The sequence below is a fragment of the Plecotus auritus genome (assembly GCF_963455305.1).
Source record: "Plecotus auritus genome assembly, chromosome: 3".
In the NCBI taxonomy this organism is placed as follows: domain Eukaryota; kingdom Metazoa; phylum Chordata; class Mammalia; order Chiroptera; family Vespertilionidae; genus Plecotus; species Plecotus auritus.
Genome location: NC_137772.1, coordinates 30685344 through 30706787, shown reverse-complemented (window position 1 = coordinate 30706787; position 21444 = coordinate 30685344). Strand labels below are relative to the sequence as shown.

General features: G+C 48.3%; 2 protein-coding genes across 7 annotated transcripts in view; one reads left to right on the top strand and one right to left on the bottom strand.

The window, feature by feature from the left end:
* The window catches only part of TFDP1 (transcription factor Dp-1), a 49752-nt gene extending 39120 nt beyond the window's left edge, over positions 1-10632 (top strand). For 4 of the 5 annotated variants that reach the window (XM_080660444.1, XM_080660441.1, XM_080660443.1 and 1 more), the window contains 7 exons: positions 267-432; positions 827-970; positions 1695-1763; positions 3837-3988; positions 4748-4914; positions 5598-5676; positions 9292-10632. In XM_080660444.1, coding sequence (XP_080516570.1) covers positions 267-432; positions 827-970; positions 1695-1763; positions 3837-3988; positions 4748-4914; positions 5598-5676; positions 9292-9436 — 922 coding nt within the window. In that variant the 3' untranslated portion in view covers positions 9437-10632. Of the gene's footprint in view, positions 1-48; positions 174-266; positions 433-826; positions 971-1694; positions 1764-3836; positions 3989-4747; positions 4915-5597; positions 5677-9291 lie in introns of those variants that run through there. The other variant, XM_080660442.1, reaches the window with a different exon arrangement.
* A 1720-nt stretch (positions 10633-12352) lies between these two features.
* Positions 12353-19913, bottom strand: ATP4B (ATPase H+/K+ transporting subunit beta; the record flags this gene model as incomplete). Of its 2 annotated transcripts, none has more annotated exons than XM_080660400.1 (7): positions 12353-12514; positions 13218-13316; positions 15042-15143; positions 16280-16479; positions 16597-16710; positions 19173-19301; positions 19802-19913. In XM_080660400.1, the coding sequence occupies 7 exons, from the start codon at positions 19911-19913 to the stop codon at positions 12353-12355; spliced, it is 918 nt and encodes a 305-aa protein (XP_080516526.1). The 2 variants fall into 2 exon arrangements, with proteins under 2 accessions (XP_080516526.1, XP_080516527.1); XM_080660401.1 differs by having other exon boundaries at positions 15087-15143.
* Positions 19914-21444: the final 1531 nt, after the last annotated feature.

The window sequence follows — 21444 nt, the reverse complement described above, 5'->3', positions numbered from 1 at the left end:
CTGCCCCATTTTCCCTGAGAGTTGAAGATACAGACGTGAGGTCTGGCCTCTGAAGAAAGGAAGGAAACATTGGACATCCATTGGTGGTGCCGAGTGTACTCTTTGGAGACGGAGCCAGGTTCCCCTGTGGTCTGTGGCATGAGCTCCAGCACCTGCAGGACTCTGGCCCTTGTGTAGGTTGTTAACCCTTTTTAGGTAAACGTGTCTTAATTCCAGGCTGCCTCTAAGAATGCTAAGGGCATTACTCCTCCTTTGTATTTTTGAAGGAAACGAAACAGGAAAGGAGAGAAGAACGGTAAGGGCCTGCGGCACTTCTCCATGAAGGTCTGTGAGAAAGTGCAGAGGAAGGGAACCACGTCCTATAATGAGGTGGCCGATGAGCTGGTCGCGGAGTTCAGTGCCGCCGATAATCACATCTTACCAAATGAATCCGTAAGTATGTGTGGTGTGGGTATGGGGCGGCCAGGAGTTACTGGACGGCCCACTGTGTTATTATTTGAGACAACTTCAAATATACAGAGAGGTCCGAGAACAGTACAAAGGATTTTTTTCTGACCCATTTGCAGATATGATGCCCCATTATCCCTAAATGATTTTGTGTGTGGTTCTGGCTCTGCCTGCCGGGCGACCTCCCCCTGCAGAAATGCCCTCTGGCCTGGCCCGGCTGGTTCAGTGAGGATGGGTTAGGAGTGGTGCCGACTACTGCATTGGGTTTGTATGACACACAGCAGATTGACAGTGCACTTCCTTGAGTTCAGGGTCTAACGTTTAACGTTGATCTGTGAGCTGTCCTGGATCGTGTGGAAAACTGCTTCACCTTCCCCAGGCTTATGATCAGAAGAACATAAGACGGCGAGTCTATGATGCCTTAAATGTGCTGATGGCCATGAATATCATCTCCAAGGAGAAGAAGGAAATCAAATGGATTGGTCTGCCCACCAACTCAGCTCAGGAATGTCAGAATTTAGAGGTACACAGCTAACCTTTTGTGTTCGTGTGTCCAGGGAGAATCATGCCTCCAAAGCAGGTGTTTTTGTTTGCAGCCTTGGTTCTGCTAAGGGTCTTATGCTCTCTGCCTGGCCTGGACCAGGTGGACAGGTTTTTCCTAGTTTCCCAGGGTCTCTGACATTGGTGGGCTGTCCCGTCTATGTGGGCTCTGCAGACCCTCACTGTGGGTGGGGAGGTGGTCGGACCAGTGAGGGCAGTGAACTCTAGTGTAGGTCAGTTCTGAATCCTAACTTTTGGGATTTTTAATAATTTTAAAAAATTATATATTGAGTTGAGAGAGAGAGACAGAAACACTGATTTTGTTGTTCCAATTACTTATGTACTCATTGGTTGATTCTTGTATGTGCCCTGACTGGGGATCAAACCTGAAACCTTGGCGTATAGGGATAACGCTTTAACCAACTGAGCTATCCTGCCAGGACCCAGATTTTAAAAATATACTATAGCCATATGCAGAAAGTGAGAGAAGACAGGAGAAAAACATGCAGATTTTGGATTGAAGAAAAACTTGCCCATGTCTTGTCTCATATGCCATGTTCTAGATTGGTCTGCTTTCCATCATTAGATTCAGGGTGAACATTTTCTTCAAGAGCCTGCTTGGGTGACATTGTGTTGACACGGGCTTTAAACTCTGCTGTATTAAACCAATTGCGATGACTTCTCGTATTGGTGGTTTGTTTTTGAAGGTAGAGAGACAAAGAAGACTTGAAAGAATAAAACAGAAACAGTCTCAACTTCAAGAACTTATTCTACAGGTAATGAAAGGCTTATCTTTGGAGGCAAGGTAATTGTAATGTCTTCAGTAACTTGCAATTCATTCTGTTCCTACATGGTGAATAAAATCTCTACTTTGAGGTTTTGGATGTGAATTTCATACATACTCACTGGGCTTATCCTGTGAGTGTGTCGTTGATATTTACGCTCATGAACATGGGCCTTGTGGCCACAGATTGTGTGAGCGTTAGTGTGTGCAAGTGTGCATGTTTGTGAGAGTATGCAAGCATGTAAGAGCACATGTATGAGCATGCATGCATGTGTGCGTGTGGCCATGAGTGAGGCATCACTTGTCACAGAGTGTCCAAATGGCAGGAGTGATAGCCCCTCAGGAAGGGAGCATGTACAAATCCCCTGGGGTGTGTGTAAAGTGTGCTCTGAGTACCAGACCCCAGACTAGGGGTGTGAGATGCAGAGTGAGCCTGAGGTGGGTCTTGGCAGTTACTGGTCAGAGGTCAGCAAAGATGGTCAGAGAACAGGTGTCAATGTGCCCATTTCCTGCAGGCCAACAGTGAGCTGTGTTGGCATCTCCTGGGCCTGCAGAGATATCCCTGAGCATCAGCCTCACCCCTGTAGGGTCCTGAGGATGCATGTTCTGGGTTAGAAGCAAATACTCAAACACATGTGTAAGGATCTTGGTGGAGGGGGTCTGGCTGGTCCCTAGACTAAGGCAGTGGGTCTAGTGTTGGGGTCGCTGCCGGGGGCACGAGGGCCAAAGCCAGCAGAAGTGGTGATTGGTCAGTAAAGGGAAGGCTGGCTTAGCAGCAATTTATTGAGATATTTGTGGACCGCAAGGGCAGCAAGGCCATGGACCCTGAGGTCAGGTTGGAGGCCGCTGTGGAGCCTTAGGAGCATGTGTCCAGAAACCAGAGGGTCAGGGGTGTTAGAAGCTGTGGTGGTGAGGCCCTTGGGGGTGGGGATCAGGTCTGAGGGCAGGCCTAGCAGCTGAGATTGGAGATCTCAGAACATGGGAAAAGTCCAGGAGGGGTCACTGTGGGGCTTGGTTCATCTGCCCCAGCGCCAGTGAGCCTAAGGTCCACTGCAAAGGGTGTGTGTCTCGCCAGGCCAGGCACGCTCAGCATGGGGACGCCTTACTATACGCTGGGTTATTCCATTGCCCTTAAAAGAGGTGTCTAGAACCCTCTCTGTGGGGGACCAGCTGAGGGGGTGCTTTGGCAGGAGAAGTGGTCACAGCCAGGGATGCGGGGCAGTGGGGACTTGAGAAATGGAAGAGCAAATAAATGGTCACAGATTTTGCTGGGACAGGAGGTTGCTCCAGGCAATGGCCCCTCTGGACTTCCAAGTTCTTCCATTCAGTTGCTCCCTCTAGAATGAATTTTCTTTTTCTGCATCCATAGCATATCATAGCTACTTAAAAAAAAAATCCAATTCGCTGCCTCTCTCCCACTAAGCTTGGAACTCCTGGTCCCAGTGCTGGGCAGCTCTGCAGAAGACTGACTGGGGAGGGAGGGAATCCTCCTGGCTTTACATTAATAGCAAGAAAATTATCTTGAAGGTAAATGTCATTTCAGGGCCTGAAGCCCTGGCTTTCTGGCTTTAGGCCTCAAATGAGGACCCATGTCCCCAGAGGAGACACCCTTTACCAACAGGTCCATGGAGTGTTTCTGCTTTCTCAGGAAGTTACAGGTCCACAACTGAACATCTGCCTTCTAAGGCCGTGACGCGTGGATGGGACAGGCGTGGGCACTCGCACAGCCCTTCCCAGACAGGGGTGGGAGGACCATAACCTCCAGAATGGATGTGTTTCTCCTCATCCTTCTCTGCGAGGGTATTTCTGTCTAAATGGTGTGAATGTGGGTCTCAGCAGTCTCAGTTCTCGGGGGATTTGTTTTTTTAGGATGCATTTCTTAGCTGGGCAGCTCACTTGGGCCTTCAGCCCCTCAGTTGTTTTCTCTGATCTCCAGTGGTGAGCCCAGACCCTCTTGCTGTCTTGTGGGGCCCAGGGAAGGTTTTTGAGGATGCCTAGGGAGAAGGTGTTAGGTTTGGTGGCGACTGATATGAGTCATGTGTTGATTGCTCATTTTTTTTTTTAGCAAATTGCCTTCAAGAATCTGGTGCAGAGAAACCGCCAGGCAGAGCAGCAGGCCAACCGGCCACCTCCGCCCAACTCTGTCATCCACTTGCCTTTCATCATTGTGAACACCAGCAAGAAGACCGTCATCGACTGCAGCATTTCTAATGACAAGTAGGTAGTAGGTTGTCTGTTGGCCCCATGGTCTCAGCTGGGAGTCTTGGGTCAGAAGTGAAGAATGCCACCGTCAGTGGTGTTATCAGCTGGTCAATTTATTTATATAAGTATCTATAATTATTAAATATAATCTTTTTAGCATAATTTAGAAATTTGTTTCTCTTTTCCCTGATTAGGTATCGCTCTCTCTTTTATTTTTAAATATATATTTTTTGTTGATTTCAGAGAGGAAGGGAGAGGGAGAGAGAGATGGAAACCTCAATGATGAGAGAGAATCATTGTTTGGCTGCCTCCTGCACACCCCTGCTGGGGATCGAGCCCGCAACCCGGACATGTGCCCTGACCGAAAATACAACTGTGACCTCGTGGTCCCTAGGTCGATGCTCAACCGCTGAGCCACTATGGCTGGGCAGGCATCTCTCTTTTAGAAGGAAAGTAAATCGCACCTGTTAGGATTGTTATTAGGACAGGTGTTCAGACATAGCACAACCAGTAGAGGGTGCTCACTGCTGGTCTTGTGGGGCAGGCAGGCAGGCAGAGCTGAGGGTAGACCAGCCCGTGCCGGGATGTGCCCGCAGAGTGTGGACGGTGGTTAGCGATGCTGCCTGAGTCTCTCGGGTCCCTGTTTCTTAGTTGACGGATTTTGTGAAGACACCAGATGGAAGGGCACCTGAGGAATGGTCAGAGCCCCTGAACCAAGCATGGCCATCTCCGTCTTGAAGTTGGCACTTTTCTAACAGGGACTTTCTCCTCCAGATTCGAGTATCTATTCAATTTTGACAACACGTTTGAAATCCATGACGACATAGAAGTGCTGAAGCGCATGGGGATGGCCTATGGGCTGGAGTCCGGAAGCTGCTCTGCTGAAGACCTGAAAATGGCAAGAAGCTTGGTGCCGAAAGCACTGGAACCCTATGTGACAGGTCAGTCGGCCCCGGTGACTGTGGTGGCTGAGTGGCTAGAGTGAGGACAGTGGCTCAGCCCCGGGCACCTGGCCCTCCTCTACTGAGGATGGCTCAGGTGTGCAGCACCAAGAGCAAGGACAAGTGGGGACGTGAGAGGGTCTTGGGGACTGCAGGAATGGGCGTGGTCGGTAAGACAGCCATCTGGCGGGCCCCTCCCCGCTGGGAATTCCTAAGTGGCATTTTGTGGATTTGGCCATGCAGCTTATATGATAAAGGTGTTGAGCCATGATTTCACCTTCCAGGTAGGGCCCCAAAAAGGAAGAGATGGAAATTCTTTGAGGAGTCTATTAGGGGTGGACATGTCTCCAGAGGTAGTTGATTGGTCACTGCAGCAAAGTAAGCAGATGTCAGTCCTCCTTCCTCCCAGTTCCTGCTTTCTGCTGTATGACGACATGAAGTTTCAGTGGAATAGCTTTGTTGTCATTGGTGACTACATGGAAATTAAGGACTTCCGAGCCTTCTTACAGAGGACTGGCCCCGTGGTCACGCCCTGGAAGAGCAGGGCTGCTTCCCGACAGGTGGCACAGTGCAGAAAATGCTGGGCAGGTCAGAGGTGTCTAGGCCCTCTTGTTTCAGCATGAGCGTCTGTTTCTTGTGGTCTCTGCTTCATGACATTTGCTTTATCTTCCTTCTCGTTTCAGAAATGGCTCAGGGATCACTCGGCAGTGTATTCCTTACGTCAGCAGTTTCGACCTCTAACGGCACAAGGCTTTCTGCCAGGTGACTGCAGTTCTGGGCAGGTTGGGTGGGCGGGGGGGGGGGGGGCACCTTGTCACCTGGCAACAGGAAGCTCCCCGGCTTTCATATAAACAACCTCAATTCCTCAGCTGTTCAGAATTGGACTTGCTGTGCAGACAGTGGGACCTGAGCCCTAGAAGCAATGTCAGTCCCTCTCTCCCACCCAAGGGCACGTCACACATCCATAGCTTGTCCCCTGAGTGGAAGGAAGCTTTCTTATTGGTTTCTTCATCCTAAAAAGTCACACACAGTGAAGTGGGGGCCGACACCCCCTGAGCCCCACTGCTGCAGCCTAAGTGACAGTATTTCTCTGTCATTTCTTCCCTGTTTTAACACACTTGAAGTCTCAGTGCACATATATAATTTTGTTCTCTGCTTTTTTTCTCTTTACCTTCTACTGTTGTATTTTTTTCTGTTAATGAAGCTTTGTTATTTAAATCCGTGTGTGTTTATCCTTTGACTGGCAGTCCCACAGAGAATTGTCATCCTAAGCATTTCTCTTAGTATTTTAAAGATAAAGATGGGTTTATTAACTTTTATATTGTATATCATTATACGTTATACATCTTACTTTATATTAATCCTAAGTATTAATAAATGTTTAATTTCTTAAAATATATGATAAATTAGCAGCTTGGAGGTTCAACAGAAATGGGATTGAGTAAACTGCAGTGTGCCATGCCTTTGATGTGGTGCTCCACAGCCTTTGAACAGGGCACTCTGGGTTTCTGGGTGACACAGACGAGGCCACAGGTGGCCCTGAGGGAGGCGAGCATAAGCAGCGAGGGTGCGAGGCCCCGGGTCAGCTCTGGGGGAGGTTCCAGGCGCTGCAGGCCAGCCGGGAGATGGGGACTGGCGATGGGCTAGTCATTGATCTGCTGCAAGGCTTTGTGAGGAGACAGAGTCCTTTCTAGGGTGTCTGGCACGCGGTCAGGTTTTGAGGGAGGGCAGCTCAGTGTTTAATTCTCACTCCCCTGCTGTGTGTGTATGTAGGGGTCAGTCTGTAAAATGCTAAACGTTGGTTACTTCAAGGTGGAATTTGGGTGTTTTCTAAACTTTTCATCTTCATGAAATTTCATCTGATTGATGAACTTTTCAGAGGCTCATGTCACTTTTTATGAGGGCCACAAAGCCATTACCATTTCAGAAGAAAAGCCAGCATTAATGGTAGCATGATACACTGTTTTATGAAGGCACGATACTTTTCTGACCTGCTTTCTGTTGCATATTTAGGTGGTTTCCAGTTACAAGAAAAGTTGCAATGAGCAGCTTTATGGCTCAGTTTTCCACCCTCCTGACTTGTTTTGCTAGGCTGGATTTTCCAGATGTTGAGTTACTTTGGTTTAAGGGTGCAGTGTTTAATAGTTTTTATTGTACAGCTTAATAAATACCAGTGAAAGGTATTAACATATGTCTATAATAATAAAAGCATAATATGCAAATCGACCGAACGGCTGTCCGGACATCCTTCTGGATGACCTGAACGAAGCTGGGGCTGCAGCCGCGGCTGCAAGGGAGGGATAGAGGCAGCCTCCGTGGCTGTGAAGGCCTACTCGTGCATGAATTTCATGCATCGGGCATCTAGTGAATATATATGTTGGAATATATTGCAGCTCTGGCCTCGGGTAGGGTTCCTGATGCATATTGCCAAAATACAGGAGCACTTGTTACTTAGTCATTGTGTGCCCCCAAACTCCCTGTTTTTCCAGTGTTCAATGGCCACATCTCCAATGCAGTCTGACCCTTTCATGCCCTGGTATCTGTAATCGGGTTTTCTGTGACACTTCTGGGGCAACTCCAAGCCTCCGTATAGTTACAGGAAGCATCCTTGGAGGCTAGGATCTCCATGATCTCGATCAGATTTTAAATTCTACATTGGCATCCCTTCGATACTTGATGTTTCTTGGAATCCTTTTCTTGCTGCTCAACTCAAATACTAAGAAATTGAAATGACTTTTTTTTTTAAGAAGTAGAGCTATTTTCTTTTTAAAAAAATATTTTTATTGATTTCAGAGAGGAAGGAAGAGGGAGAAAGAGATTAAAACATCAATGATGAGAGAGAATCATTGATTGGCTGCCTGCTGCACACCCCACACTGGGGATCAAGCCTGCAACCCAGGCATGTGCCCTGATTGGGAATCAAACCGTGACCTGGTTCATAGCTTGATGCTCAACCACTAAGCCACGCCAGCCAGGCTTGAAATGACTTTTGACCAAAACTGGAGTATGTCGTAATTCATGGTGGATTTGTGCATTTGTCCCTCCTCTGCATAGCTGGAGTGGCCATCACCTATTGGTGCCCCAGGATGGTAATTAACCCTTGGTGTCTGACTCGCTTTGTGCTGGGATGCTGGGTGGTGACTGAACCCAGGAGTCTTTCACAAGGATCTCAGCTCTTAAAGCCTCTCACCGTTTTAGGCCGTTTGTGGCACTATTGACATTTTGGGCCAGACAACTCTTTGTGTGGGCACCCTCTGTGCCTTGGGGGCTGTTTGGTAGCACCTTTGGCCTCAGATGCCAATACCCGCACCCCTTAGTTGTGACACCAGATTTTCACATGTTCCTGGTTGAGGCTCCCAGGAGCATAATGCAGACCCTTTCTCTCTCCCCCCTCTATCCCCCGCCAAGGACCATGTGGAAGGTTGTGCAGCCCAACTGCTCCCCCTAGGTCCTGGCCCAGGGCCAGCTCCACTGACTTTCAGCAAATGCCATTTTAAATATATTTTTATTGATTTCAGAGAGGAAGGGAGAAGGAGAGAGAGAGAGATCGGCTGCCTCCTGCACGCCCCCTACTGAGGATCGAGCCCGCAACCTGGGCATGTGCCCTTGACCAGAGTCCAACCTGGGACCCTTCAGTCCGCAGGCTGATGCTCTATCCACTCATCCAAACCAGCTAGGGAGGCAAATGCCATTTTATAAAACTGTAGAAGGCTGGGGGTCCTTGGAACCTTTCTGGAGTATAGGTTTCAGAGAGAGCGTCTGCATGAGACTCCCCTGTTCTAGCTCAGCTTCCTGGGCTCTCTGTAGACGCCAGAGGAGCTGAGGTTGGGGCCTAGAGCTGTGATTTACACACGCATGCACAGATATGTGCATATACATGCACACACCTACCATCACAGGTACACAACACATAATGGGCACGCTGCCACACGCTGCTGTCCAGGGAGCCTTGCTTTGGAGGGTCCCATGCCATCCTTGGGGCCTCTTTTTCCTAATCATTTTCTGCCTCCTTCCTGGAAATTAAGGAGTTCCTAAGTAAAAGGACTGGAAAGAGGATCTAATGGCTTCTCAGTTTATAACTTTGGGACCCTGTTTCTGATGTAATGATAAATGGGGGAGAAAGATGCAGTATCGTGGCCTTGTCAGTTTCCCCTTGTCTTCTTGGTTATATTCAAGAAGACGGAGTTGGGTGGGAGAGCGTATGAAAGGGGTGGAACTAGTAACGGTGTGGGGACTCGGTGTTGTGGATGTGTGAAACTTGCTGCTTCTGTTTGTATCATTGAAACTACCCAAACCGCCCTGAGATGCATGCCTGTCTTTGGCGTGGAAGGCAGATATGGGTCACTGATGACCTTGTGTCATTTCCTGTCCTTGCAGTGACTTGACCAACGGTGCGGATGGAATGCTAGCCACGAGCTCCAGTGGGTCTCAGTACAGCGGGTCCAGGGTGGAGACTCCTGTGTCCTACGTCGGGGAGGATGACGACGAGGACGAGGAGTACGAAAACGACGAGGAAGACTGATGTGTTTGCTCACAGGCCCCGCTCCCCTCAAGTTCAGCTTCAGGAAAACATGTTTAGGAAAGAGAAACTTTTCTTAATGTGGGCTTTCCTGTTTCTTTTTGGCTTCCTCCCAAGAAGATATTGGTAAGCTATTGCATTTGACGTGCACCTCTGATAAGCAAGCGAGGGCTGTTTTCTGCAGGGTCTTCGACGGGCTGCGGTGTGTGGATTCTAGTCGCTGGCGCAGGGCTTGTACTTTGTAGAATTTTGTGTTTTCATTTTTCTATTTTTTTAAAATTCAGAGTTCCTTTTTGCCCCTTAACAATTCTTGCTGCGTTTGCTGAAGAAGTTGTACTCCATCTACATCAACGAAAATGCTGTCCTCCTGTCAAGGCCACCCCGAAGGCCACTTATTTGCAGCGTGTTGTGAAGGGTGCCACCCCATGGCGGAGGGTGAGGCTCCAGGCCAAGCTCCCATTTGTGAAAGTCTGGGGCGTCCGCAGAACCAAGCAAATGGCAGAGCTGCTTTTCAACATTGAGTACCACAAAGCCTATTATGACGTATTTCCCCTTAAATTATATTGACTGCGTGATTCCATATACTTTTCCTTTCTTCTTCTTTTTTTTTTTTTTTGGTCCACGGTGAAGCAGGCATTCAAAGTTGTTCATTTGTGTTTGTGTGTTTGATTTGGTAGTTTCCTGCCGTGCTGGTGCAGCTGTGAAAACTCTGGAAATCTTGGGATGGTTTTTTGCTTATGGTAAAATTTGCCTGATTTCTTACAGGCAGCATTTGGAAACTTTTTATTATATAGTTGTTTACATACTTATAAGTCTATCATTTAAAGACATGTACTGAAACAAATGTTGTATTTGTTTCATGAGCATCTTCCTGTAATCTATTATAAAGTTGAAATTAAATATAGAGAATGTTTTAACAGTTTTTTAACTCAAAATTTGTCAATCATTTTTAATAGTTCTTTTTTTATAAAAAGAAAAAGGAATTTCAGGACAGGCAGTAGCTTCTTTTAAAATTTATCCACAAAGAACCATTAACTGCACAGTTGCTGTTAGCTGCCTGTTCTAAAACAATAGTCTTTTTATTGAAACACAAATAAACTTTTCTGTAATATTTTATGGAATATAAAGAGACTTTAATTGTTTGACTTGTTTAACTTGGCACTGTTAGTTTTTATTAATAAAACGCGCATGGGCATTTTAAACAAGCTGTGTTTCTCTAATTCAGGATTACTGTCTAGAAGTTATTTTATCGTGTTAGTCTTGCTTTTTGCTGGAGTGAGGAGAAGTTGCCAGGCCCAGGAGTAGGGGGCTGGGACCCCACCACGGGCCCCTCAGCTTGTTCTGCAGCTTTCCAAGGGTTCGCGTGGCCCCAGGAAGGATGTCAGAATGGCACAGACCAAAGCAGCACCTCCTCTCCTGTGGCCAGTGGTGGGGAGAGAGAGTGTTTCTTGCCTTTCTCCTGAATCCTCACAATTGAGGCGTATTTTATGGGTTGACTTTCAGAAAAAAGATGGTAAGGTAAGAAAAGAGATCGGACCCCTGACCTTCAATGTTACATTATCATGACATATCTGAGGGGACCTGACCTCTGACCTCTTATGTGACATTTATGAGGTGGCTCAAATGTTTTTTAATATGTTTTTATTGATTTCAGAGAGGAAGGGAAAGAGAGAGAGAAACATCAACGATGAGAAAGAATTATTGACCGGCTGCCTCTTTCACACTCCTACTGGGGATCGGGCCCGCATGTGCCCTGACCGGGAATCTAACAGGGACCTCCTGGTTCATGGCTCGACGCTCAACCACACGGGCCACACTGGCCAGGTTGGCTCAGAATGTCTTTACTGGTTATATCAGTAGTGAAGAACACTTGGTAGTGTCTTATGTAGTAGAGCTGCCCAACAAGTAACGACTCAGTTGGCCTTCCAGAATACTCACAGGGTTTTGAGCCTCTCATCAAACACTGTGTTTGTGACTGGGTTTCACGCTGACAGGTCTCCCTGTCCGGTACCCGGGTGCAGCTGTCTGTGGCGACGTGTCTGATTCTCCCGTGGGAAGAGGGCCGCAGGCCTCGTGCTATGGTTTGGGTGAAAAGTGGGCTGACCTTGGTGGGAGCAGATTCATTCACACAGAATGTTCTCATTTCAGTTTTTTGAAAGGCCTAGAGTTGCAGACCTCACACGAGTTCCTGGTGTTGGAGGAAGGACTTGTGCGGTGAAGGGAAGGTTAACTGGTTGTAATTATCTCTAGTTTGTATGACCTGAAACTGTGCCTGCTCTCAGGTGTCAGTCCCTCTGTAACATGGTTTTGTAATTTCCCTGACTTGCAATGGAAACTTTAAAAAGAGGGTTTTTTAAAAAAAGTGGTGTTTGATATTTTTAGTTGATTACCCCCCGCCCCTTATCAGGAAACACGACTATTTTATATAGAGTATGAGTGACTTTTTAATATATTTATTTTTATAATTTAGAAACTGCATTTTTTTGAAGCAGGCATCCAGGATGTACATTATCATGTCATGTTTTATATCAACGTATTGATAGTCTTTATATTAACATGGGTGGTAGTTCATTGACTTATAGAAAAAATAAGTTATAGTAAGCAAAGTGATGTTTGTATAGAAAGAGATAAATTATTTAGGGTCTTGTTAGATAGCTTCTGCCTTAGGGTTACCACGGTAACCCAACATTTTTATTGTAGCTACAAATTCTATCTAAAAAATAATAAAGACTTGATAAGAAATAGTAGATTCTGACGTGAAGTGCTTGCGTACAGGTGCCTGTCTGGCGTCTCGGAGCTGCCTTAGTGTTGGCGTTTGGAACATCTGAGGGCTGGCTTGGTGCGGAGTTGGTGGGCAGCCCTGTGGAGGGTGGAGGTCTGCAAGTTACTGTGCAGGTTAAGGCCGGCCTCCTTGGTCCTTTACTTCTGAATTTTAAGCTTGAATTCCACTTTCCCTTCAAAGGGGTCATGGGGGTTGTCATAGGTCACATGTTCTGCCAGGATCTTGCACACGACGACAACTTCTATGTTCCTGGGGACATTGAGGAGCTTCGCGGCCACTAACGGGTTGCTGTAGTGGGGCTGAAATGGAAGCGTGGGAAGGGGAGAGAGTCAGGAACCTTGTGCTGAGTGTCGGTGCTCAGGTGTCAGAGGCAGTTCTTACATGCTCTCTGTAAGAGTAAGCCCACATAGGCTCTGCTCCAGGCCCTGGAATTCACTGGGGTCACTGTCTACCCACTCAGAAATGAGAATTGCTCTAACCACTGAGTACACTGGCCAGGGCCAAATTTAGTTTTTCTCGTGTTGTACATAAAAACTAGTTTTGAGAAAACCTGGAATAAATTAATGCCAACCCTTAGCAGCCAATAGACATATACTTTACAACGATAGCTGCTGGTAGTCTGGCATGTTTGACAATAACAGTGACAAATTCAACTTCAAATTATATTTGGTGAAAATTAATATAAAAATCAGGAAAAAGCAAGAGATTGAGAGGAAGTGCTTTAAAATGGATATGCAGTTGTCTAAAAAGGATTTGGAGGCTGTCAAAAACAAACAATTAGATTTAATATTTATATTTATCATGAAAATACGTAATGTATTTTCAGGTAGTTAGGAGAACATAGGTCTGGGAAACAGCCAGAGAGTGGTAAATGGTCAGGATGGGCTAAGTAATGCCTTATTTCGTTCTTATAGGTAAAATACTTAGGGCTTTTCTTTTGCCAATCATTGCTAAATTTGAAATGATCCAGTAGCTGTTGTAGGCGAAAAGTGAAGCACCTACCTGCGCTTTCTTCCCGTAGTAAGGGAAATAGTGTAGACTGAAGGTGCCGTTGGGCGGGTAGTACTCCACCTGCAGGGGCTGGACGTCCTTGTGCTGGTCCTGGGGGAGGAGAGGCCACTGCCTGAGCAAGGCAGGATCTGGGTGCCTGGGTGCACATGTATGTGTGTCTGCATGTCTCTGAGCGTCAGTCTATATGTGTGCATGCATGTGCCATGTGTGTGCATCTCTGTCCGTGCATGCCTCTGCGCGCCAGTCTATATGTGTGCATGCATATGCCATGTGTGTGCATCTCCGTACATGCCTCTGAGCATCTGCATATGCATGTTGTGTGCATGTGTGCACTATATAGGGGACCACATAAACACTTGGTTGTGTAATTAGCATAAATGATCTAATCTTTATAATCAGTACTGGGCTCCCATTGGGGGTGTACTTTGTTAGTGGCAAATCCCCTAACTTATCAAATTGTATGTTTACCATTTTAAGTTCTTGTAGGATAACCAAGGTGCACAGAGCCCAGAATGCTTGTTTATCTGCACATGGGATGCAAGCAGATGAGACTGTACGGGCTGTTTGCCAGCACTGGCTGAGCGTTTGCGTGGCTTTCTGGGATCAGGATCTGCTTTCAGAGTGAGTGACTTGCCTGATGGATAGCTTGAGCCTCTCAGAGAACAGGAAGGCCATCCTGGTGTCCATTAAAATCTCAAGTCAGCCCAGCTGGCATGGCTCAGTAGTTGAGTGTTGACCTCTGAACCAGGAGGTCACAGTTCAATTACCAGTCAGGGCACATGCCCGGGTTGCGGGCTCGATCCCCAGTGGGGGACGTGCAAGAGGCAGCTGATCAGTAATTCTCTCTCATCACTGATGTTTCTATTTCTATCTTTCCCTTCATCTGAAATCAATAGAAATATATATTAAAAAAAAATCTCAAGTCATCCTACACAGGTATGGTTGAAATAACTAAAAAAGGGAAAAACGAAACAAGACGACCCCGAGCCTCACGGAGAGATCGCAGGCTTGAGGGGTGTGGTGTTTCTGCGGAATAGCCAAGGGGAGTGCCCACTGCTAAGAGCAGGAGCCTTTGGTTGGAGACACAGTGGTGAAAACAAGCTTTGGAAAATGTTCAGTGACGGCAAATATAGGATTTTGGTTTTTTGTTTGTTTTGTTAATCCTCACTGGAGGATATTTTTTCCATTGATTCTTAGAGTGAAAGGGACGGATGGGGCAGAGAGAGAGGGAAACATCGATGGGAGACACATCAATTGGTAGCCTCCCGCACGTGCCCCAACTGAGGCTGGGGATCGAACCTGTAACCCAGGTATGTGCCCTTTGACTGGGAATTGAACCCTGGACCCCTCGGTGCTCAAGTCAATGCTCTAACCACTGAGTACACTGGCCAGGGCCAAATTTAGTTTTTCTCGTGTTGTACATAAAAACTAGTTTTGAGAAAACCTGGAATAAATTAATGCCAACCCTTAGCAGCCAATAGACATATACTTTACAACGATAGCTGCTGGTAGTCTGGCATGTTTTTGTAACTAAGCCAATAAAAAGGACAAAATAATAGAAGTGCCAAAAAAAAAAAAAAAAAGTAGTAGAAGTGCTTTAGTTTCTCTAAGTTGCCACCAAACATTTTGAAGTGTGTTAGTTATATACTGTCCCAGGTACTTTTTGAATCAAAACAATAATACGTTTTTCTCTTACTAGGTTTTTATCCCCTGTAATAAAACTATTTTAAACAATGATTCGTGCAATTTGCGTATCCGGTTTATTAAGCTGACAATTGAGATATTCTTAGGGAAAACCAGTTAAATTATTCCCACGGGTTTTCTAGCAATATCAGGATGGCCACAGATGGCCACACTCACCAGGAAGGCGCAGTCCACCCTGGGGGCCGTTCTGTTGCTGGGGAGAAACCTGACGATCTGGAAGGGAAAGTGTCCATGTGGCCTCATGCTGGTCTGAGCTCAGGGAGACCTGCCTGAGCCGGGTTCCCGCAGGGCACAGAGAAGGGTGTGGAGGTGGTGGGTGGTTCCTGTTCTGATAACCCCCAGCGGGTATTACCAACTCCTTCAAAGCGAGAAGCCCTGCCCCAGGGCTGTGGTCTTGGCCGCGGGCAGGTGGCAGATCTGGACCGGAGGTTTGAGGCTTCACTGCTACTTCCAGACCCTCCATGCTGCACAAATCAGGGCACAGCATCCTCCTGTGAGGCAGCTCCCCATCAGCCCATCTGTGCTTCTCCCATCCAGGCCTTTCTCAGCCTCCTGCAGGCCTGGCCCTTGGGTGCCCACTTGTGCGCAGGCCTAGTATGGCACCTGCCTTCTCCCCACACCTGCCCCTGTGTGCACATGAGTGTGAGCTGCCATCACACCTGCCAGGCAGCTCTGACGAGACCCCAGCTAGGACCCGGGGCACGTGCACTGTGCACAGATGGGTGGCTTCCTCTAGGCCCAGGAAGATGCTCAGAGTCCCTGGCCCCCAGACCTCAGCTGCGGGCAGCATGGAGCTGTGTCCCTCACCCAGCCAGGTCCCACCCGCCTCGGGTCTCTGCACACTCCCGGTCCAGATGGGCCATGCCCGCCTGTGTTTGCTCGCGTTGGCTCTACTCTCGGTCCGCTTCCCTCAGCACCTGGCGCTGGCTCCGTCAGTGGGTCCCTGGCTCAGGTTAGAAACCTCTGCTCTGGACAGTTCCCAGGTGCCCTCCCAGCGCCTGTACACGGCCCTGCTTCTTTCTGGGTACTGTGCACACGTGGCTGCCCCAGCCACCCTGAAGAGCCCCGTGCTCTGCTGCTCAGTGTCTGTCACCACAGAGCACCAAGTAGATGCTGTGCTTGAATGGGTTGTTTTCCTTGTATCTGAGAAACAATCAGCTTAGGAACCAATGTAATGGGCGTGTGCTGAATGAAGGTGCAGAGCACGGAAGGGGCAGCTGGGGCAAGTCTGACCAGTCACCTCTGGAACCCTGGACAGGTGGGTGCGCTGAGCACTGACCCTCCACCCCAGAGCAATCTCCAGAGGGACCTCATCCTGGACCTCTGACCTCCAACCCTTTTATACTCACCCTGTTCATCTTAATAATGAAACACGGCTTTCCTTCCTCAAAGCCGAAGTTGGGGTCCTCCAGGCCTGAGCAGTTTTGCAGCATGTCTGTGGTGAACTTGCAGGAGAACTTGGTGTGGTTAGGGGCCCCGAAGCTTTCTTGGATGAACACCTTGTCAGAGGTGCAGTTGATGTTGTCCTCCTGGGCGGCTGGCGAGTAGCCTGCCAGCACAGCCATACCTCAGACGGTGTGTCTCTCCAGCGCAGCCACCCCGGGGCGGTTAGTGAAATTTTCTTAGAAAAGGAAAAATTAAGGCTGTGGAAGCTTTTAAACCTTACCTGCCAGGAAGTCGTGGAGGGTGTGCACTAGGTCCGTCCAGGTCCTGTTGTCAGAGACATTGTAGGAAATGTCCAGGCCTTTCTCCCCGTAGACATCTGGCCTCAAAGTCACCCCTGGAAAGAGAGCCTGACACTTACTAGTTTCCCCAAATGTTCATCACATCCAGGCTGGTGGCTGCGGAGTTGGTGAATGTGTGCAGAGCTGTCCCAGGTGGGATGCAGTGGGACCTACAGGGCCCAGGTCTTCAAGGGCAGCCAGGCCAGGAGGCCATGGTCAGGTATCCTCTGCACTCTCTGCTCAGGGAGGACCCTGCCCTCCAGCCTGGGAGCTGCGCGGAAGAATGAGCCTGTCTGGGTGCAGGGTGTGGTGCCGCTGAAGGCCTGCACCAGTGCCACCCAGGGGGTCACACTCATTGCAGGTGACAGCTCGTCCAGGGTCAACTGGGTTTCTTTAAAAAAAAAAAATATATATATATATATATATATATATATATATATATATATATATATATATATATTATTGATTTTTTTTTCTTTTTACAGAGAGGAAGGGAGAGGGATAGAGAGTCAGAAATATCGATGAGAGAGAAACATCAATCAGCTGCCTCCTGCACACCTCCTACTGGGGATGTGCACGCAATCAAGGTACATGCCCTTGAACAGAATCGAACCTGGGACCCTTCAGTCCACAGGCTGATGCTCTATCCACTGAGCCAAACCGGTTAGAGCTCGACTGGGTTTCTTACTGAAGTTGTATTTGCATATTTGCAAGATCTCCACTGGTGTTGGTTAAATACGAATGCATTCTAACAACATTAATTGTAAAAGTAACAGTGAACAATTGCGGGAAGTTGAAACGCCAGCCCTCAGTTTTCTCCATCTCAAGCCTAGTGTGCATCCTTAGGAAACGTTCTTGTTTCTGTGAATACAAAGATATCACGTGTTTCTTCACATAAATGGGAGCCTGTTTTCCACACGCCATGTTCCTCTCTTCCTGTTCCGACACCAGTTGTAATCACTTTTCCCTGGCATTTCATATCAGCTCACCTCTTTCTTTCACAAATAGCACATCAAGCTTTGTTGTGTGAATGTTTTATGACTTATTTAGCCAGTTCCCTGATTGTACAGGTGACTTTTAAAATAAGTAAGGTAGCTCTGGCCGGTTGCTCACTGGTTAGAGCGTTGGCCTGTGGACCAAAGGGTCTTGGGTTTGATTCCCAGTCAAGGGCACGTACCTTGGTGGCAGGTTCCCCAGCCCTGGCAGGGGCCTGTGCGGGAGGCAACCAATTAATGTGTCGCTCTCACATCCATGTTTTGTTTTTTTTCTTCTCTCTCTTCCTTCCCTCCACTCTCTCCAGAAATCGGTGGAAAAAAAACATCCTTGGGTGAGGATTAAAAAAAAAAGTAAGCTAGGGTTTTGTTGTTTTATGGATGTTGTGAAAGTAACAGCTGTAGATGGTTTAAAATAAAAACCTCCAGAAAGGTCTAAAAGAGAAGAAAGCTCTCTACTCCCCCAACTCAACTATTTACTCAGAGCGTGCTCTCGGGTTCTCACGTAACTTGTTCATCAGCTACACCTGGCAGCTGTTGCCCGTTCCCCGCCTCCCGTGACCAAGGGAACACATCTCCTGCCTTCCAGCCTCAGGGGTTTGAGGAAATGATATTATGGTATGGAATGTCAAGTTTGTAACATGACATTCTGCTCTGAAATTATAATGAAATCCTCTGTGCTTCATCTTTTGGTGATTCTAAAATTTGACACCCAACAAAGCACTTTGGTGTTATTATTTATGGACAGATTCACCGATCCCAGCAGGAGGGCTGGACCCGCTAAGCTCATCTGCTGGAGACCATCTTCCTTTCTCCTCCCTCCCTTTCCTTTATGCCTTTTTTTGTGTTTTTTTTTTAAGACACCTTTGGTTAATGGGCTGGGTGTGGAAGTCTTGGTTCAAATCACCTTCGCCAGGACTGCGGAGGTGACGCCTCACTGTCTCGGGCCCTTGAGACTTGTCACCAATGACCCATTTGGTGCCGACTCAGGAGAGTGGAGGCTCAGCCCACCTTCACCCCAGAGGACCGTAGACGGACTGCACTTGGAGAAGACTCTGAGTTCTGGATTGAATTGCTATTCTGGATTGAAGTACTGACGGACTCGAAGTGGAAACAAAGCTCTTTCCCTCCCCAAACCCTTCATTCCTATCTCACTAGGAGCAGTTTTTTGCATATCCTCCCAGTAATGTCTGCTGTGCATGTAGACCCATACAAAGCAAGTGGTATAAAGACTCGATCACAAAAACCTCTGTTTTAATAATTACAACTAAAGCCAAAGTCAGACTTTATAATCTGGGGTCCTCCTCCTCATCCAAAGAAGCCAAGGGGTTGTCCACACGCAGGTGTACCCCTCAAAGCCCCGTGGCTGCTGATGGGAGGAACAGAGGCCCCTGCTGGGTGCCCCTGGGGGCTTCGTTCCCTGAGGGTTTATGCTCTGACTGAGCACCTCCAGGACTGCGAATCGCCCTGACCTGCGTGGGGTCTGGATGTGCAGGCTCGAGCATCGCCCCCCACCCCCTCATTACCTGGTGACTTTAGCTGGTCTTGGTAGTCAGGCGTGTACGGGTCGAGCGTACACATTAGTGAGTAGATGCACAGGGCGAAGAGTCCGGTCATCACCACGTAGAAGGCCACGTAGTAGAGGCTGATCCACACTGCGGGGAGAGGCCAGTCAGATGCAGCTGACACACTTCATCGTGCTCGGACCCACACGGAACCCCACCACTTCAACTATCTTAGAGTGGAAACCTCAGTGGTGTTGAGTGCATCTACACACAACGCTGTCCAAGCATCACCTCTAGTTCTAGAACATTCTCATTGCTCCAAAGAAACCCCATGCCCCTTGACTTCAAAGTCTTTTTAAAAACTGTAAAGTTTAGGAATCATAACTATAAACTGCTATTCTCAAATCTAAGCCTGAAACTTTGGGGCCAGTCAATCCTCAGATGTTCCCACCTTGTGGGTGCCTGGTGCCAGGGGGCATAAGAGCCGAAATGGGCCTCTGGGGGCACCTGGTGAGGAAGGTGAGGCCTGGCCAGAAGCTGGGGCAAGGCCTGGGTCCCCGGATCCTAGACCCCCACCCCAGGTTGCTGGTGGTGGTCCTCTGCCACTCCTCTCAGAGCTGCCCCTCCTTGCCCTGCCTTGCCAGACACACCCCACCGGGACAGGGTCCGGCCCAACATCTGCCCCGTGTCCGGGTTCCAGCAGTAGCGCTGGAATTCCTCCATCCTCTGGCTGCACGACTTCTTCTCGTGCAATGCCGCCATCCTCCCTGCTCCTGGGGGTCCCGCTCCTGCAGAAGAGACTGAGAGGAGAAAATCCTCCCCTGGGTTTTATAGTCTCCTTCAGAGGTCAGAGGCTCCCGTGCCGGGGTGCCGGTTCCAGGGAAAGCACCCAGCGGTGTTATCAGGCCTCGCTATCCAAACACCAGCGGCTCCGTGTGCTCTGCAGGTCCCCCTGCTATCAGGTGCCCTCCACCTCTCCCCTGGGCAAGTCAGGGCTGCCCCTCCTTCTGGGATGCCCTTGGCCTTAACTTTGTTATGATAACGACTAAGGAGAAAACTTTCCTGAACAGCCACTTGTTCAGCTGGGGCCCCATTCTCTCACTTCCTCCAGGAGGAAAGATGCAAGGTCAGCACAAGGACAGCCCTGGACCTGCCACTCGGGCCGTTCGGACACTTCCTGGTCTGAGGTGATGGGCAGCGGGTGACAGATGTCATGGTATTGTAATTGCTGGGGCTCTGTGAGTGGCTCCAGATGCCGACATTGTGAAAACGCCAGAGTGTGACGGAGGCTAGAAGTGTTCCAGGGAGAGGGTTCAGCGGGCATCCAGGTCCCATCCCTTCCCATTGCCCCCGATGCTCAGTTTCAGCCATGAGGATGATGTCCCCTGAGATCTGTGTTGAGGGGACTGGGGCTTTTTAGGACTTTTTGTGTCTTGGGGGAATTTACAGCCATACAATCTAGAGATATTTTCAAAACTGAATGCAAACCATACCCCAGGCAGCTAATTGAAATGCAGATTCTGATCCAGTGGGGACCCAGTGGGCCTAGGAGCTCCCGGTGAGCCACGTTTAAGGCTGCAGGACCACAGCGATGTCCAGGTAGGGGACGCTTTACCTGGTGGCACATTGGAGTCCCCTGGAGCACCTTGAAAACTCCCGACGCTTGTCTCACCCCCATGTTTCTGTATGAACCAAACGGCCAGGTGATCTGAGCTACTGAGAGCCCCCCAGATTAATCTTGATGTGTGACCAGAGCCACTGGCCCAGAGACCTTGGTGGGTAGAGACATAGCTGGAGCCATGCCAGCTGCTCACTGCATCATCTCTGCAGTTAGGTTGAAAGGGCAATGTCAGGCAAATATGATGTGCCACAGAGGCCTTTCTACAAGTATTTCCATCAAAATCCAATTAAAATAATGGGTATTGTACACAAAAATCTGGAATTTCATTCACTGTCACATATAAATTTTCCTTTTGCCCTAGCTGGTTTGGCTTAGTGGATAGACTAGCATCGGCCTGCGAACTGAAAGGTCCCTGGTTTGATTCTGGTCAAGGGCACATGCCTGGGTTGTGCGCTCGATCCCCAGTGGGGGGCTTGCAGGAGGCAAGCTGATCCATGATTCTCTCTCATCATGGATGTTTCTCTCTCTCCCTCTTCCTTCCTCTCTGAAATCAATAAAAATATATTTGAAAAAAAATAAATTTTCCTTCTAAGGGACCCCTGTAGCCAAATTAGAAAATTTCTTTCGGAAGAAGAATAATGAAAACCCTATAGCCATTATTCTGCTTGTTTT